Source organism: Contarinia nasturtii, unplaced genomic scaffold, assembly GCF_009176525.2.
Source record: "Contarinia nasturtii isolate CC-2019 unplaced genomic scaffold, AAFC_CNas_1.1 Cnas_scaffold_810, whole genome shotgun sequence".
In the NCBI taxonomy this organism is placed as follows: domain Eukaryota; kingdom Metazoa; phylum Arthropoda; class Insecta; order Diptera; family Cecidomyiidae; genus Contarinia; species Contarinia nasturtii.
Window position 1 is genome coordinate 2,320,798 of NW_022198157.1, and position 18,142 is coordinate 2,338,939.

An 18,142-nucleotide genomic window follows, 5' to 3' on the forward strand; every position below is an offset into this window, starting at 1 on the left:
CTTTTTACCCGTCTTGACATTTAAATCTAAATGTTTACAAGTGAACGTATAGCGCTGTTGCTAGTGTGTGAAACAATTTGTTTCGAATTTTATTCGTTGTGTCATACATTCAAAAAAAGTAGATTGGAACACAAAAGATTTGCACAATTTATAAAATATTCAACAGTATTATTGAGCTGGCGTTAGAATTACTAGAGCAATAGAGTAATATAAATTGAAATTAAAGAGGAAAATGTGGAATAAGATCGGTGTTTTATCAGAAGACGAGGTGTTTAATGACACATTCTCGGTGAATACATTAGTTCGCATCGACAACAGTGATCCATTTTCGGTATGGTATTCTATTTAAAATGCACCATTTGGCATGCACTTTTTTAATGCCGATCGTGGATATTTTCCTCATTTTAGATTGTTCGTGACCCAAAGTTACGTGCCACCTTTCGTAATGAACATGTGGCCGTGGCCATCGATAAAATTTTACATTTGCTGCAAAAAGACTTGATTTATGGCCAGAGTGAACAGACAAAAGTAATTGCATTCCCAAGCGATATTGATTGCATTACCATATCACCGAACGGCACATTGATAATATGTGGTCTATTGGATGGAAACATCGTCGGATTGCGGTTAGATAGCATGGAAAGAGGACCTGTGTTTGACACGTAAATAATCCGTTCTTTTCGCAACCAACTGTCGCTGATTTTAAACAAGTCTTTGTCAAACTCCATTCATTTTTCTAGGGCGATCAATAATCAAAACATTGCCGATCCAACAATTGCCCAAAGTCGTACATTCGTTGATGTCATCGAGTGGAACTCGGACTACTATTTTTGCTGTACAAACGGCGTAATTTATAGGTATGAATTGTTGGACGTGGTAAGAGTAATGTAGATATTAATTTATGTTTGTTGAATAAAGGTTACATGGAATCGAAAATGCAATGGTAAAATTGGAACCGGGTTTGAACTTTAATGAAACGATTTCCAATAATATTATTCTGGATGTGGTCAATCCAAAACGAACGAATGTCTCCATATCCTCATATTCAATAACCTGCTACAATGGCGAACCCATGCACATTTACTGTGGCGAAGATCACATTTTCATGAAATCAAGCTACGTTGAGCAGCGCATTCGACTGGATGGCATCAAACAAGTTCAAAGCGATAACATTATGTTGTGAGTTTCGGTTTTAAAACTGTTCATTTATTTTGAATGCTAACCGATTACCCTTGTGAATGAATATAGATTTGCTTTAACCGAAAATGGTGGCTTGTATGAACTCTGTCCATACACTGGTTCCGTGGATCGCATCGATACACCGGAAAATGTCATTGATTTTATTATAACTGCAACAAATGATGACGGCATCGAAATACTTGCACTCACCGAAAATGCGGCCAAGTCACGATCTCTGAAGGTGTTTGACTATTCAAGTAAGTTATAAAGCATTGATTTCACTTAATGGCATGATTTGTGAATATTTATTTCGTTTCAGACATGAATTGTAAGTGTTCATTGCCAGTGTCAAATCAAATTTGGCTAATCGAACAACCAAAGTCATCGGCCAGTATATTTTACTTTGGTGGCAATCGATCATCTAGTTCGAATTTTGTGGAACACATTAATTTGCATATGGTATCCGAATCGCAACCCGAAAAACGTCTTCATACTCTACTGACCAAGGGAATGTTGGCTGAAGCTGAGGTGATTTTTTTCAATTTTTTAAACTACACGATGGATGTAGGAGTACATGGAAGCATCACTGACAACACTTTAATATTTCATTTAAGGATTTGGCGAAGAAGTTCAATCTGGACCCACAACCGATCTACGAAGCAAAGGCCAAACGAATTCTTCAAGATATGGGATCAATCAATCAAGTAAGCTTCGCTTTCTAGAACATCCATCAGATATGACCCAATACTTTTATTCACAGAATGTGGAGGCACTACAAAAACGTCTTAACCAATTGATTGATGTTGCCAAACAAATTAAAAACACTGAATTTCTGCTTCAACTGCGAAACCTCGAAATGCCTGATAGAAAGGTCATGAAAACTCTTCTCGATTTTTTGGCCGAGTACATTAAGTTTGATGTAAGTGTGAACAGAATTTGAATTGCTAAAGCGATAATTTGCTAAAGTTTAATAAAAACTCCATAGAATTATCCAAAAATTGGCGAGGAGATCAAAGAGCAATTGCTTCGGTTAAATACCCTACAGCTGATCGATCAAAATGAATGTATGATGCACTGGCAAAAGTTTGTACAACATCAAAATCTGGGAAATTATTGCATTAAATATATGGAAACGGTGGGGTCTTGTCTGTTCGAGTTTTATCAATCGATTTCAATTCAAATAAAAGCCAATTGTACTTATGTACTTTTCTGTTTCACAGAACATCTCCGCTGCATGTTTGATATTGAAGCAGCATGCATGCTGTATCATACCAATTTTGAAACATGATACAGCCGTTAAAATGTTGCGAGAGATTCCACAAGAGATAGAGCCATTCGGAATCATCCAATGGATGCGACACTATTTCCCATTGGTAGCTGAAGAATTGCCAGATACAATGCCGAAAATAGTTGATTGGGTCATCACAAAAACAACATCCTACGAGCGTTCAAACGATTGGCCAGCTATCGGTATTGAATTTGGCAAGAAAATGCTGGACATTTGCAAAGGCGTTAAATTCACTTTTGCGTAGGTGTTTTTCAATAATACTCTTCTATTGATCGCTTTTCAAATTTCCAATTCATTACTACTAAAGAAATATAAAATCAATCATTTTATAGGGATCAACGGCGCCATTACGATTTAAGTATCGAAAGACTGAGCAAAGTCATCGATGCAATGGAAGAGCTTCTGATTTTGAAGAATCAATATAATCTGCACGTAAATTTCGATGAATATTATGAAGTAAGTCATTTTTCCGAATAGATTAAAAATATATTTACGAAATGATGTGAAAATATTCCGTCTCTTGTACAGAATACAATTGAAGAATGTGCCTTTAATTTGTTGCAACGCATCAATATCAAAAATCTGCCCGATCTAGTGAATAAGTTTTTATTTGTGGTATATACTGAAAAAGGTATAAAACTGCAAAACACATTGACCAGGTATGACATCTCCAACAATTCGAATGTTTAATATTTTGCTAAACTTCGGTTTGTTTTTCTCTTACAGATACATTGAATATTTAATGAATCATCGTTCGGCGCTTCGAATGTGGTTGGCTCGATCGGTGGCTTGTTTGAAATTGATCACAAATCAAGAGATAAAATTGCAGTATGCATTGAAAATTGCAAAATTGTCATCGGTACCATGGCCACAAGAAATGCATCCGATCATTCAGTTTCGAACGTCATCACATCATTATGCAAAAGAGATTGATAACGAGTATAAAATGCAGCAAATCAAAATGTTACGAATGAAATATGGATGGCGGCCGGACTCAAGTGGCAATCAAATGAAATGTGTACTTCGTATGGTCACACAAAATCGTGAAGAATTGCTTGAAGATTTGGAAATTTTTAAAAAATTCTCCTCCGACGAATGTTCGGAAACAAATTTTTACTGTGTATACCATTTGGCGCGTGACGGTCACATTCACAAAGCACTCGAGTACCTTAAAACTCTTGACGAAGAAGAAGCGCGTACGTGTTATACAAAAATCGCAAAAATTACACCAAAAATGATATGCGATTACATGAACAAGCCAGAGTATTACGAAAACTTGATGGAACTATTGCGATTTGTGATGGATAAGGATATTGGCGATGAAAATAAAGAACTGATTAAAGACCTGATGAATTTACAATGGTTGAAAAAGAGTGCATTGAATATGACCGTTACTCTGGATGAATTGATGAACGAGGAAAAGGTCATGGGTTATTTGGACATCGGTATCGCTAGGCTGCTTACACTTTTACGGGAAAAGGAACGATTTTTGGCCAATGTCATTTGGCAGAATGTAAAAGTGTTATCGGCAGCTCTGAAAGTGAATAAGTTTGATGTCATTTTCAAATTGGCGCGAACCATTAATAACGTTAAATTTACAACATTATTGGCGAAAATCTTCCGCGATGATAATGCTGGTAGTAATGAATATTATGTCAATATGGCCGTAATGTTGATCGCTCAACAATATAAAGCTTCCGCTTCGGATACCGTTTGTCCGGATGTCGGCGAGTCGTATGCATATCCAATGGCACATTTTTATGCACAAAAAGTCAATGGGATGGACGTTGTTGATGTACAGCAATTGATTCACTTTGCTAAAATTGGACTGAATGCATTCGAGTTCACACAATTTCAGCAATTTCTCGATGGCAATGTCGATGAAGAAGATGAGGTAAGAAATTTTGATCCATCTTTTCGATAATTTGGTGTTTAATTTTCACAATCCACCAACAGACAATTCAAGATGCGCTTGAAAGTTTAAATAAATTGGAATCGACTTCAACGCATCGACGACGTGACTCGATGTCAATCTTTGATGAAGTGAACCACGTTAATCCAATTCCTGTGGTGAGTACGACCCGGCAGCCGTTTGTTTGAACAAAACAATTTAAATTAGAATGTTTTACAGATTGAACATAAGAGTGCTGCCGTTATCCAGACATTGTCAATGGTTCTGCAAGCTGTGGTGTGTGAATTACAACCAACAACACCATTTTATAACCATTTCAAGGATGTCATCAGTACAAATGAACCGTGCGTATAAGCATCCATTTTGAAAAGGCCTAAGAATTGATCATAATTTAACATTTAATTGCAGTTTTGAACGTAATAAGTTCATGGCGTCTCTGGACCAATTGAACAAAATGAAAATGCACACAACTGTATTTTCAATTATCCATTGCATTCGAACACAACAAATGTACACTACTAATAAAGTTTTGGCTGTCAGTTTAGAGGACATCTACATTCAAAAGATATTGAAGTCGGCACTTCATCAAAAAGAGCCACAATTTCATTGTAAGTTCTTTTGTCATTTGTATTGATTTTATATTTGTCAATGATTTTTATCTTCTCTTTTTAATAACCAAAGTGCTTGTTCCGATTCTTCGGTCACATTCTGATCCGGAGAGAGCATTGCGAATGCTCACTGATGAGTTAAGAAGTGGCCTTTCAAAGATGAACTGTTTGCAATTGACTGAAAATTATTGTGAATTAGCCGGCGATGCCACCGAAGCACGAGCGGCCAAAGAAGCACATTTGAAGTACAAGTACTATATGCAATTGCGACAACTTGATCCAAGTATTAAAGATGATTTCCAAATCTCATTCCCCGAGCTATTCACTACGTTGAATCAAAAAATGTTTGACATCCACTTGTTGGAGAGAATGAGCAGAGATTTTGAGTGGAATTTCCAAAAAGTACTCGTTACGCAGGTAATTATTATGCAAAATACTTTCCCCTTTCACACTATGTGTGTGCGGAAAAGTAATTAAGATGATCAAGTTGAAAAATGTTCAAAACCGTCCGAAACGGAATGATTATGTCGATAGATATGTTAAAGAGATTTATCTTTTCTAGATAAGCACCATTCTAAGTGTACAAGAGTTTGAATTCGAAACCCAAACGAATGAAGTGAACGAAGAAATAATCATTGTGCAAACATCACCCGAAAAATTGCGAGCATTGTGCGAACCGTATCTTACGCAAGTAACCGACATGAAATTACTGAGTCTTTACTTGTACGATGTCATCAATAACATTAATCCGTACTTCTATGAGCTTTTCCTTTGTGTGCTGAACATATTGTCGGAAATTCGTGAGCTTCGTGTTGAGGTGCAACAATGGAGTCACATTTTACTATTTTTAAAGCATAAAATGGTGAAAATGCGTGAACGACGTGTTGGACAATTCGAAACTGATTGGTGGATTCGAAGGCAAGGTGATTCAACAATCATGCCGAAAGTATCAAAATATCGTTTGCCATTTTTGATGGTGGTCACGGAATCGCTACAAGATTTTCTCGGTACGTATATGATGGGAGACGGGAACCAAACCAAAAACTTTATTTTTTTCCCTCTTCATGTCTAATAAAGGTGATGTCGTCACGATTGAAGATTGTGTTGAATGGTTTCCGTTGGTCAAATTCTATTCGCATATGCATGGAATGGTGAATCCGATTGAAATTGACCAGGAAAAAGATGCACTGTGCATGACAGTATTCAAAAAAGTGTTGAGCGAGCGTCAAACAAGCAGCAGAGAAAATAGTACATGGGGTCTACAGCCCGCTAATAACGCATTTTTGCAATCGGTGATGAATGTGGTGAGCCATATGAAAGACACTCATCGTATTTTATTGGTTTTGTATATGGTATTAAGCAATGCGCCGGAAGGGGCTGACCAATTGGAAGCCGCACACCAATGCTACATATTCGTGAAGAAAAATCAAACCACATTGAATGAAGTTCAACGATCTAAAGAGCTGGCGCTCAAGATTAAAAGCAAATATTCCATACTTAAAGTACAGCATCAATTGCATTTGTATGGTTTGTACGATGATGATTTGTCTGAATTGATAACAAATCCAGTGGAATTGATAAAAGCATTGTACAATCGAGCAAATATCAATAACGATTCGAAATGCGACATTAATAAAGTGGCTGAAGAATTTGCCAAATTATTCAAACTCAAATTCTATGACGTTCAATTGGGTCTAATCAAGCAATGGCTTGCGGTCGGTCCGAGTGATGAGGGCAATACACTTGAGCAAACTCTTTACGATGATGAATTGAATTCAACCATAACACCGAATAAAGATGACAACGAAAATGCAAATCTTTCCGTTGAAAAGTACGAATTTCATACTAGATTCTTATTTTGAAATCATTTCTAAATTGTTTTTGATTTAATTTTCAGAGCGTATTATATTTTAAAGTCATGGGATCCAGTAAAGTCCAGTCAATTCATAATAAATAACATATTTACCGGCCAAGGTGATAGGTAAGGAATCTGTCCAAATTCACAATTTATTCAATTCTAATTCCATTTTTTCCCCTCCCTCCCTTCAGCGTGAACACCAGTCGTCAGCTTCAGTTATTCGAATGTCTCATTAAATTGTCAAACGAAGACATGAATCCTTCGTTCTTGCAATTTGTCGAAGAATCGAAATACATTGCTCTCAAGTGTGTGCACCATTTAAAACCATTTGGCTATATGTTATCGATTGAAAAGTTTCAATCGTATGACAAAATTAAAATCTTAAAGCAAATTTGGTCATCGCATGCATCAAATCCAAAGGCATTGAGTGTAATCACGTACATTTGCTTGGGATATGACATTTATGAGCCAAAGATCTGGAACAATGTTTTAAAACAAATGGTTGTACTTCACATGGCCGATGAACTCATGACGATCATTAATAAAATTTCAATCAAACCAGAAATTGTGCACTCGGATGGTATTGTTATTGCCTACAACTATTTAATTCGATTACCATTCAAAAATATGGTGAAAGTACGTTCGGATGTACAAGATGAAGCACTTTCGAAGGCAATATTCATTCTTCAATCGTGCCCAGTTAAACACAAACTTAATTTTGTGGATTTGGTTGAAACGTGCATCGCTTTGAAGCAAACGCATTTTGGTGCCATTTTCTTGGCACTATCCAATGATGACCTTAAGCCACAAATTAAAAAGGTAAATATAAAAAGTCACTCTCCAATATAGACATGACATTAAAAGACTTGGTTTTTCACAGATGTTGATGCCAAACCGCCACGAGACACTGAAGGAGGAAATCAACAATTTGGAAGAGTACGATGTTTTTCCATTTGTCACCTTGCAAGCTGTTAAACTATTGGAATTATCGTAATAGAAAAAACTGCTCCAAACATATCCGTTTTGGCGAATTGATCAAAACTCAAGTGTGCTTGTGTTAGAAATTAAACGTTTATTAAGTTTAAGTTTAAGTATTCGAGTTGGCTCGACAACTGTAAATATTCATTTACTACAACTACAATAAGTTTGATATAATTTACATCAAATCATCAAAAATAAAAATTAAAATCAGAATTAATACAAATGATCGCGATTTAAATGATCGGATTAATCTCGTATCTCATACAAAAAAGGCACATGATCATACATTTTAGGCACAATATTTCAAATACATAATAATAATAATTGTTAAAACGAAAATCATACAAAATATGGATATTATCCATTGAAACATAAGAAAGAATAAAAAAAAACTAAATATTATTTAATTGACTGCGGTCTTGTTAATTGGTTTCGTGGTTAATATAACGGTTCCGGATGGAAAAAAAGAAACATATTTTCTGTTTCGAAATGGCCATAAACATTCACAATGACGACTAAAGCGAATTTGTGTTGGTATCATCTTCATTTTTGGCAGTATGTTTTCAGATTCATGAAGACGAAGAGCCACGTGATGGAAAATCTAGTTTGGCTTATGCGGGTTTCTTCATGGTGTTTTCATGCGATATTCTCAAACGACGCCGAAGTTCCGTTGGGAATTTTTCGTAGCATTTTTTACACACCGGTTTCTCGTCATATTCATAGAATTTCGATTTTTGATTCATTTTCGTGTCGCAAACCGAACATGAGAAGTGATGCACACACCAGGCCTTATTCAATGCGGTGAAAACTGCAAGAAATCATCCAAATTATATATATGATTTAATTTTATTATTGATGTTGTTTTACACTTACCGTCACCGGCAATGACTTGATTGCACACAAAACACAAATTTCCAAATAATTGATGGTAGTGAGTTTCGCAATAGGCCAGGCCACGTTTTTCATAATGACGATGTCCCAAAAATGGTTTCTCGCATTTGGCGCACACAAAATGTTCGACATGCCAATGTTTGCCGAGGGCGGTTACGACACGTTCTTCAATCGGTCGACGGCAAGCACCACAAATTGGAATGCCCATTTTGTCGTGACAACGCAAACAATACAATTCGTTCATATCATTAGCTGCAAAACCCGGACGACTTTTCACCTCACGCGCTGTCGAATCCAATTCAGCGTTGCACGATGTACAATTGAAGTGATAGCCATGATAGACTTCACCTCGGAACCGAAGCGGTTGACCATCGATAATACCGCTGCAATAAAACACATATTTTACACAGAAAGAAAATATCAGCCGACGCTATACGCAAAACCGACTGGTACGTGCGCTCATACGTTTTTACATCTTTTACATCTAGTGACCATACGATTTTTCGACTGTGCGAAGATACGCACAAAGAGTAACGAATCAGTCGAAAAATCGTATGGTCACTAGATGTAAAAGATGTAAAAACGTATGAGCGCACGTACCAGTCGGTTTTGCGTATAGCGTCGGCTGATATTTTCTTACTGTGTAATGACGATTTATTTCGTAGGAATTTTAAAATGTTTAACTTACTGGCATTTATGGCAAATATATTTTCCAAGCTCGCCTGCTTTCTCTCTGGCATTGCAATCGTGGCATAACGCGCGATTCTATATAAAAAAAACAAGTATGTTATGATTAGTTTGCACGTTTTTTCGATGTTTATTTTGGCATTTCTTTACTTGATTACGAATAAATCCGCAGTCGGCCAACTCTTTGTGGCATGATTCACAACAGAAGCACTGTGGATGCCAGCTTGCTGCCATTGCTTTTATAACACGTCCAATGACGAATTCACCACATTTGTTGCAGCATGGGGCAAAGAGAACATGAAAATCGCGTTCGCAATACTTTCGTCCCTCGAATTCGTAGAAAATTCCATCTTGGAAAGCACGGAAGCATTGAGCACAACTAATGGCAAAATATAGAAATCGAATCATAGAGTTAGCTTGAATTTTCTTTTCTCTTTTATTTTACAGTAACACTCACACAAAGCATTGCGTATGCCATAGTTCACCGTTTGAATTAACAATTTTTTCATGGACTTCGAATCCCTCTTCGCAACGTGAGCAAATCATGTTGCCCAGGGCGTTAGCTGCCATGACGGTACTGTTGAAAGAAAAAAAATTAATTTGATTCCCACATTTTCAGCAAAAAAAAAATCAAAAAGAAAACCAAAATTATCACGTTAGTTTATGTTAAATCAAAATTAAAACGAAAACTGTAAAACCAACTATTTAGTAGAGTGAAATTCCATATTTCCGCTTTTTTGTTTCTGATACACAAAACGAAATATTTCTCTTAACAAAATAATTATGTTTCGTTTTATGTCGACGAATCGACTGACGGTCAAATCAGTAAATTGTACTAATGGTTAGTGAAAAACCGAAAACCACTACATTCCTAAATTTTGATGACTAAAACATATTTTTGTTTTTTGTGTGACACATAATTCCAGATTGGCTAATATCAGTGTACGTATCAGTTAAAGAATGGCAAAGAAAAACTGTCAAAATAAATGAACTTCACCAGTCAAAAATAAAACTGAAACAAGTTCAGTGCGATAGCAAAGTGTATTTGAAAACGATCATCAAAACTATATTAACCGGAGAGCGGAAAGATTTGTTGTACAATGTTCATATTCGTTCCGTTCGAATGGCAAGTGTAATACATCAAAGTGATGTTTAAAGCGCACCTTTGTGACAACAACATGTTCATTTATTTTTGAAATGTCTCGTTAAAAATAGATCAACGTCGGCGATCCGTTTTACTTCTTCAACCGCACCGATAACCACATACATTCAAATCAATGTTTTATGCTGTGCTCGACTATGTAACAAGTTCCGTTTTGGCGTCGCAATGCGTACGCGATATGAAGCATGACATAGATTCTCATAACCGCGACTCGATGTATATGGCATATGCTTATGCCTATATAACTGTGGGCTTAACGTTTTATGTTTGTGACTTCGAGCGAATTTTCATTCGTTTCAGACCCAACCATACGATTTTTCCATTGAGAAAAGACCATCTGTTTGGGAAAGCCACAGAAGACGCTTTTTATTTTCGTCTGAGTTTTAATTCGGAACGAAGACAAAACACACATAAACTAAATCTCTAGGTGAATTTTCTTTTTGAAATCTTGCAAATGAAAAACAATTCCCGGATTTCTGTTCATAATTGTTGTTCTTGCTGTGAATACATATTTTTCTTTATTTACTGTGTTTTTGGTATATCATTTTTTTTTTTTTTTTTACAAAGTCTCATAAATAGTGTGAAGTTACTTTTAAAAAAAATGTTTAAACTGCGACGAGCAAAATCGGCGGGCAAATATCATTTTAACGTTAAACAGATGGCTAAATGTACGTTCGCATGTATTTAAATTCCATTCGTAATAGCAGCACACTCACGCACAAATTACACATTCACAAGATACGTTTCCACTATTTATCTGAAATTGCACGTTCAGCGCATTTATTCTATGGTTTCTGATCGTACAACATCCGCATTTTATGATCTTTGCATTTTTTGCCGTCGTCACTATTCACAATTTGCATTTTGTTAGGTTTTTTTTAGTCGGGTGATTAGAAAAAATGGCATAACACAAACATTTGGTAATGTGATATTTCAATACGTTAATAAACATCTTGCCTACGGCCCCAACGTTAATTTGTTGTTTTGAAAATTTACAAAGAAAAACGCACCCACACAATAATTACTCTTTTAAAAAATTAAATTGAAGTATTATTTACAAAAGCGAATAATTTTCTTAAAATCAAAAATCCGGAATTTTTGGGAAGAATTTCGAGTTATTTTTTTTATCAGATTGAACTTTGGAATGGGTAATTTTTCTTGTTATTATAAAATAGTAAAAGAGAGATTATTTTTTAGCTAAAGATCAATTTTACAAGATTATGTTCAGCCAAAGAAATGGGAATGATTGAAAGAAAATCCGTGTTTGGATGTGTGAGGAAATAACATCACATCTGCTTACCCAACTATCGGGGGCATGGCGATTTAACTTCTATATCTTTTTTCCACTGAAGAAAAAAAACGAAATTCATTAATATTTATCCAGAGATTTCGATTGGAAACATAATTTTGTTCAAATATGAAAACAATTGAGACACTATTTATACGCCCTAAGGTTCTTTTTTGCTCAAAATCGAATAAATTTAGAGCATCAGATGGACTTGGAAATATTAAGACATTTTTTTTTGTCCACACAGTTGTTGTTGTAGTTTCTTCAAAATCATCGATCATTCATAATATTCACCGTAAATTCGTATATTCACTGTTCAGCATTTTATTATTATTTATTTACCTTCTTTTTATTTTCTACGGTTTTTTTTATCGAAAAGAAAAACAAAAAATGCACCAAAAAATATACTAAACAAACACCATATTTACAAGATAAAAATGTGTGACTCTTCTTTTTCTATCTGTGAAAACTGAGAATTACTTCATAAGTCACACATACGTTCGTAAACATACATTCATCCCACACCCAATACAAATGGCACACCGTTTCATGCACACATGTGTGTCTCGTTATATATTGAAACGTCGGCTTTGTTTATAATATGCTCTTTGAATGTTAAGCTGCGTTTACATTCGAATGCGTTCCGTTTTTTATGCGGGCAAACGAAAAAGAAGAGTGAATCAATGAATAAAAGTGATTTTTTTTGTTTCGAATTTATTTTGTTTATCATTTGACATTGAATACAATACCTTTTTTTACGTTTAAAATGTATCGTTAAACTTGCATATTCTCAAAAAGAAGATCGATTTCTAAAATTCTATATTGAATATTTTGATGATGAAAGATGTCCTTGATATTTGTTTCACATTTTCTATTTCATAACGCCATTTATATCTCAGTCCTATTTTTTCATATTTTGGTCTAAGTTAGACATTTTAATTAAACACATTTAAATTGGTTTAAAATGGGAGACAATTCCAACGGATGATCATTTATAGTTTTTTGTGTACTAAGTTTTTGTTTCGTTTAGTTGTTGTTGTTGCGCGAAATCAGATAACTAATATATAATATCAACACGGTTATAGTTTATCGCGTCTCTGGCTTTAGTTTTGGCGGATTGAATGCATGTTGTTTCTTTTCTTTTTTTGATTTTTTCTTTTTACTTGCGCCCGATTGAAAATCTTGCCAGCTAGTTACGCGACTTTGTCGAGATTCTTCGAAATTTTTTTGCCATTCATTGTCTGCCTTTTGGCGCTCTTCTTCTTCGATTTCGGTTTCTCGTTTACGTTTTCTTTCTTCCATATCTCTTGTCTCCAGTTGTTGACGTCGACGTTCCATATCTGCGAAAAGCTACACACAAAAAAAAACCAAAATTTAAAAATAAAAATCTCAAAAAGGTCCTTTGATGGAAATAAAATCGCTAGACTTACCTTCATAACCATTACATAAACAGCATGTTTATACTTTTCTGGATTATCTTCGGGAATTGGTTCTTTGGATTTACCTTCTTTTTTCAGTTTCTTACGTTTTTCTGAGATCTAAAAAATTGCACAAAGTCAATAAAATCAAACACATTCTCACGAGAAAGAACCGAACAAAAACGTGATGTAAACTTACCATGTGATCTGTGCGGTCTTTGGCCTCTTCGTAAATGTCCAAGCATTTTTTGCGTGTGACATCATTTTCCAGTGTTTTCCATGCCTTGTTAACCGCTTCAAAAGCTAATTGAGCTCGTTCTTTATCGTCTTGATTTTTATCGGGATGCACCAAAAACGATAGGCTACGATATTTTTTCTTAATCTGATCAACTGTCAATTCTGGTTCGGCCTGTAGCACTTCAAATGGATTTAAATTAAAATAGGTTGAGCCCGCACGTAATAAACGGTTTATTTGCTGTTCGGAAGTAAGCACCGAATCGCGGGCTTCGATTTGCTTTACCTAAATGATACGATAACGAAGAGAGTTTTTTTTTTATTTTCTGAATTGCAAATGAAATGTCAGCACAGCTTATCTCACCTCGGAATAGTAGCTCTCGAAATTGTCTGACCCAGATGAACCTTCTCCCGACATTTTTGAACTTGTTTTGTGTCAAATGTTCAACTTTTTCGGTCAATGTTTTTTTTTTTTACAATTTCAGATATGTTTTGGAAGGACACAAACAACGCCGAAACAATAAAAATGAACACAACACTATAAATGCACAGTGACACAAGAAATCAATGACATTTCAACATATTCGCGCTAAACAGTTGTTACACCTTCATTCAATTTGGCTGCTGAACAACCACATACAATTTGACAGAGTGAATCAGCTGTCAAAAAAGAATCGTGTAAACATTGTGTGTTCCAATTGGTTTTCTTTATCAATAATTGTTGAAAATGATTAAATTTTATTGAAAAAATGTGTTCGCGATATGCAAACGCAATATGTTGTGTGTGCCAACGCTATTTGGATCAATCGAGTAATCGAATAATTGTGGAAATTTGCGGACATCAAAAGTGTCGAGAATGTTTTATCAAAGAAGAAGACGGGTGCTCACTTTGTGTACAAAATAAACAAAAATTCACAACGGAAAGCCAATCAAGTAGCCATAGAAATAGTTATGAAGTGATTCCATCGAGCAATGAAAGTGCAACCATTATCGGAGATGATGGTGGTGCCCATGAACCTCGTGTAGTGGAAGAAATAAACGAAGATGTGTCACATATTATTACTTTCAATGAGACTGAGGGTGAAGTGCGGTATAAATGCTTAATTTGCGAGAAAATATTTAAAAGTCGAAACAATCGTAAATATCATCTATTCTGCGATAAAACACGCTCGAAACCATTTCAATGCAATCGATGTGACAAGCAATTCATTACGCTGGCCCACATGAACTACCATCAAAACACACATGACACTGATAAAAACTTTACATGCACGCACTGCCAAAAGGTCTATTCAGGTCCAATGGCATTGAAAAAACACATGAAAAAACATCAAAGTTAGTTTTCCAAGCACATGTTTTTTTTCTTCTTCAATTCTTACTTGTGGATTTCATGTGGATTTCGATTTATTTTTTATGTTTTTTTTCCTCAGACGAATTAAAATACCATTGTTCGCAATGCGATGAAAAGTTCCTGTATAAAGAGCAGTTGAACATGCATCAAAATCGACACAATAACGTATTTCACACGTGTCCCGAGTGCGGAAAACGATTTTTAGTCAAATCAAATTTAACGAAGCACATTCAATGTCATTCAGGTGCATAGACAAATCGCTTGATTTGGAATATCAAAGTACTTACCATTTAAAGTTTATTTGATTTCAACTTACAGGTCAAAATCGAAAAATTTGTACAATATGCAAGAATTCATTTAGTGGGAATAGTGCCTTAAAAACTCATATGCTTACACATTCAAAATCGAAACCACATCAATGTGAAAAATGCTCTAAAAAATTCATCGACCAGCGAACACTCGAGCGCCATTTAAAAACGCATATGGGTATGTATTACCGATCAAGCATTGGAGTAATTTTCAAGCATTTTCTGTTTAAAGTCCATTTAATGACTGTGCAATCGATCAATCGAATAATAAAAGATGTCTAAATGTCATTCCATAAAATCATATGTAATATTTGTGGTTAATTCCATTCCAGATAATATATTCTACGAATGTACACTGTGTTCGGCAAAAAGTGGTCGAAAGGATAATATTCGGCGACACGTTCGGAATTTACATTCAGAGTCGGACGAAGAATTGCGTCAAATTTTGGAGAAGATTTTTGCTAATTTTGAACAAAGGAAAACCAAATCGTCCGCCATGTCTGTTGGAGTAAAAGAGAAGAAGACTGAACATTTGAAAATGGTTATGGATACTGAACTATCGGTGGATGTAACAGTGTGTGCACAAGAATTAAATGAAGTGAAAAAAACAATTGAAGAGCCATACAAAGGCCCAAGTGTTGTTCGAAATATTGCAACCTCCGTTATTAAATTTGCGGGCCGATCACAAAGTCTACGATGTGCGGAAAGCAACGAAAATATTGATGTGAAACAAGTGAATGTATCTGTTGTTGAGTCTGAACCGCAACAAGACGAACAACTAAATGCAGTGGCCATTGAACCAGATCCAATTGCAGAAATTGGCGTTAATCTGCCATCACTTGACTTGAATTTGCCATCAAACTACGATCCATTCCCTGAAGATATAGCCCCGTTACCATTAATCAATACCCATACGAATCTGACGGTATATCGCCAATTGCTGTCACCATATCTTAAGAAACAACCAGCAATCACAAACAACGTGAATTCAATCGCCAAAACGACTGACGAATCGAATGGATGTCCCAAGAAAACTTTTATGACTAGCTCAAGTACTACCATGGTCATTGATCGGCCACCAAAGAAAATGATTGAAAAATATGAGATTTATCGCAAATGAATTTAATTATAAATAAAATTCCATGTTTTTAAGGAAACAGAGAAATTTGAAGAAAAATGATTTACAATACAGAGACACATTGTTGCTTTTTATTTTTTAAGGTGACAACTATTTGCATTTACAATAGTAATGTTATATTGCGACTGTCATCCAATGTGAGCGTTTCGTTCTCCATGCACTCTCTATCTCTATCGGACATTCCATTGACTTCTTGTCTTTAGCTCGCACACAGATAAGTCATACTACACTATTCACCATATAGAACTCATCAATTTGCATTTGTATTGTCACTTCGTACTCGCCTTATAGTTCACTGAAACAATGTCGATCAAACATTTCGCATAAATAGACTTTGAATTCTTAGCCTTTCAAGGTAGTCTTCAATGTCTCAGTTTAATCGTCATAATAATAACTTCTTAATAATAACGATACCATTGTTCCTTAAATTCTTCCGAATTCTTCGGTTCTCCGTCCTTCTGTAGACATTTAAAATGACTATCCTTTTTTATATAAAAATATATTTGAAATTTTTTTTTTCAAAATATCCACATTAGTCAAGAGTTTATATTTTGATCACGCTTCATCAATTTAAACTTCGTCTCTTCAATTTGATTGTTTTACAAATATACTTAAAACTGCTGAATAATTAAATCGTCTGAAGTTTAGTTAGTTTTTACGTATGTCCAATCATTTAAATAAATAGTTTTTACCAATATTGAATCGACCATTGCCAGATAAATTGAAATTGAAATCAAAACTTAAATAAATAACAAAATCTATCAATTTTGAATGCGGACTTTCATTTAGTATTGAAATCTAAGCGCGAATTAAAAAAAAAGATTTTGGTCGCCTTGGAATCGATATCTATATAGTCTCCGTAGTATAAATACTAACATGCAAATGGAGTCGGACTCGAGTGTGTTGCGGTTGCGACCATCGATGCTTGAACAAGAGATTTCGAATTTACGTTTCATTTATGTCTTACTCTTTCTCTCTCACATACACTCTGTCTTACATTCCTTTGACTTATTGTCTGTCGTATGCAGATGAATGTGTCATACAGACTCGCATACAGACATAATTGCCACACTTTCTGCATAACGTGATCTCATTACATAGAACTCATCAATTTGCATTTGTATTGTCATTTCGTACTCGCTTTATAATTCACTGAAACAATGTCGATCGGAAATTTCGCATAAATAGACTTTGAATTCTTAGCCTTTCCAGGTAGTCTTTAGCTTCTCTTTAGAAACAATTCTCCTACTTATCACTTACAGTCCATGAAAGCGCCTGGCAAATCGATGTTCTGAGATACCGATATCGATTCCTGTCAATAATGTAGAAGCCAAAAATGACTACCTTTTTTATATCAAAATATATTTCGAATAATTTTTTTCAATTTAAAAAAATCCACATTAGTCAAGAGTTTATATTTTAATCACGCTTCATAGCATGAAAATGGAGTTAGATTCAAGTGTGCGACAGTTGCGACTATCGATGCGAGAGAAAAAAGATTAAAAAAAAACATTTGAATAGATTTTTCTCCGGTTAGTTTATTTCATCAAGTTGTATTGTTACATTTCATGTTAACGGTTCGTTTATGTATTACTCTTTCTCTCTCACACACACTCTGTCTTACATTCCTTTGACTTATTGTCTTTCGTATTCAGATAGATGTGTCATACAAACACCATTGCGACACTTTCTGAATAACGTGATCTTATTACATAGAACTCATCAATTTGCATTTGTATTGTCACTTCGTACTCACTTTATAATTCACTGAAACAATGTCGATCAAACATTTCGCATAAATAGACTTTGAATTCTTAGCCTTTCCAGGTAGTCTTTAGC

General features: G+C 35.1%; 4 protein-coding genes across 7 annotated transcripts; 2 read left to right on the forward strand and 2 right to left on the reverse strand.

Moving 5' to 3' along the window:
- Positions 1-108: 108 nt before the first annotated feature.
- Positions 109-8,189, forward strand: LOC116341960. The gene is made up of 22 exons (XM_031769398.1): positions 109-331; positions 409-662; positions 741-857; positions 919-1,179; positions 1,249-1,436; positions 1,499-1,707; positions 1,794-1,883; positions 1,940-2,098; positions 2,165-2,314; positions 2,400-2,707; positions 2,800-2,923; positions 2,996-3,126; positions 3,194-4,361; positions 4,424-4,537; positions 4,599-4,723; positions 4,788-4,987; positions 5,061-5,404; positions 5,550-5,994; positions 6,065-6,818; positions 6,885-6,968; positions 7,037-7,664; positions 7,726-8,189. Exons 1-22 carry the CDS (start codon positions 233-235, stop codon positions 7,837-7,839), a joined length of 6,066 nt encoding a protein of 2,021 aa, XP_031625258.1. The 5' UTR covers positions 109-232; the 3' UTR covers positions 7,840-8,189.
- Positions 7,897-12,307, reverse strand: LOC116341961 (LIM and senescent cell antigen-like-containing domain protein 1). 4 transcript variants are annotated; one of them, XM_031769400.1, is made up of 7 exons: positions 12,197-12,286; positions 11,867-11,912; positions 9,862-9,981; positions 9,555-9,783; positions 9,406-9,482; positions 8,700-9,100; positions 7,897-8,634 (listed from the first exon to the last, which is right to left on the reverse strand). In XM_031769400.1, exons 2-7 carry the CDS (start codon positions 11,881-11,883, stop codon positions 8,438-8,440), a joined length of 1,041 nt encoding a protein of 346 aa, XP_031625260.1. In that variant the 5' UTR covers positions 11,884-11,912; positions 12,197-12,286; the 3' UTR covers positions 7,897-8,437. The 4 variants fall into 4 exon arrangements, with proteins under 4 accessions (XP_031625260.1, XP_031625261.1, XP_031625262.1 ...); XM_031769401.1 differs by lacking the exon at positions 11,867-11,912 and having other exon boundaries at positions 12,197-12,307; XM_031769402.1 differs by lacking the exons at positions 11,867-11,912; positions 12,197-12,286 and adding an exon at positions 10,402-10,528.
- Positions 12,308-12,610: 303 nt separating this feature from the next.
- LOC116342110 (dnaJ homolog subfamily C member 8) lies at positions 12,611-14,081 on the reverse strand. Its single transcript, XM_031769609.1, has 4 exons — positions 13,871-14,081; positions 13,472-13,792; positions 13,285-13,392; positions 12,611-13,204 (listed from the first exon to the last, which is right to left on the reverse strand). The coding sequence occupies exons 1-4, from the start codon at positions 13,922-13,924 to the stop codon at positions 12,941-12,943; spliced, it is 747 nt and encodes a 248-aa protein (XP_031625469.1). The 5' UTR covers positions 13,925-14,081; the 3' UTR covers positions 12,611-12,940.
- Positions 14,082-14,136: 55 nt separating this feature from the next.
- On the forward strand, positions 14,137-16,362 carry LOC116342109 (zinc finger protein 25-like). The gene is made up of 4 exons (XM_031769608.1): positions 14,137-14,841; positions 14,937-15,101; positions 15,176-15,343; positions 15,498-16,362. Exons 1-4 carry the CDS (start codon positions 14,256-14,258, stop codon positions 16,283-16,285), a joined length of 1,707 nt encoding a protein of 568 aa, XP_031625468.1. The 5' UTR covers positions 14,137-14,255; the 3' UTR covers positions 16,286-16,362.
- The last annotated feature ends 1,780 nt before the right edge of the window (positions 16,363-18,142 follow it).

What these genes read in the sequence shown, in the direction of transcription:
- LOC116342110 (XM_031769609.1), bottom strand. Translation starts at nt 13,924, where the DNA reads ATGTCGGGAGAAGGTTCATCTGGGTCAGACAATTTCGAGAGCTACTAT. An exon ending in TCGAGAGCTACTATTCCGAG is followed by an intron (nt 13,793 to 13,870) that starts GTGAGATAAGCT and finishes CGTATCATTTAG; the next exon opens with GTAAAGCAAATCGAAGCCCG. An exon ending in AAGACCGCACAGATCACATG is followed by an intron (nt 13,393 to 13,471) that starts GTAAGTTTACAT and finishes GCAATTTTTTAG; the next exon opens with ATCTCAGAAAAACGTAAGAA.
- LOC116341961 (XM_031769399.1), bottom strand. Translation starts at nt 10,129, where the DNA reads ATGGAATTTCACTCTACTAAATA. An exon ending in GAATTTCACTCTACTAAATA is followed by an intron (nt 9,982 to 10,106) that starts GTTGGTTTTACA and finishes TTCTTTCAACAG; the next exon opens with TACCGTCATGGCAGCTAACG. An exon ending in TCAAGTCATTGCCGGTGACG is followed by an intron (nt 8,635 to 8,699) that starts GTAAGTGTAAAA and finishes GATTTCTTGCAG; the next exon opens with TTTTCACCGCATTGAATAAG.
- LOC116341960 (XM_031769398.1), top strand. Translation starts at nt 233, where the DNA reads ATGTGGAATAAGATCGGTGTTTTATCAGAAGACGAGGTGTTTAATGAC. An exon ending in CAAAGCGATAACATTATGTT is followed by an intron (nt 1,180 to 1,248) that starts GTGAGTTTCGGT and finishes GAATGAATATAG; the next exon opens with ATTTGCTTTAACCGAAAATG. An exon ending in CTGCAAAACACATTGACCAG is followed by an intron (nt 3,127 to 3,193) that starts GTATGACATCTC and finishes TTTCTCTTACAG; the next exon opens with ATACATTGAATATTTAATGA.
- LOC116342109 (XM_031769608.1), top strand. Translation starts at nt 14,256, where the DNA reads ATGTGTTCGCGATATGCAAACGCAATATGTTGTGTGTGCCAACGCTAT. An exon ending in ACACATGAAAAAACATCAAA is followed by an intron (nt 14,842 to 14,936) that starts GTTAGTTTTCCA and finishes TTTTTTCCTCAG; the next exon opens with ACGAATTAAAATACCATTGT. An exon ending in CCATTTAAAAACGCATATGG is followed by an intron (nt 15,344 to 15,497) that starts GTATGTATTACC and finishes ATTCCATTCCAG; the next exon opens with ATAATATATTCTACGAATGT.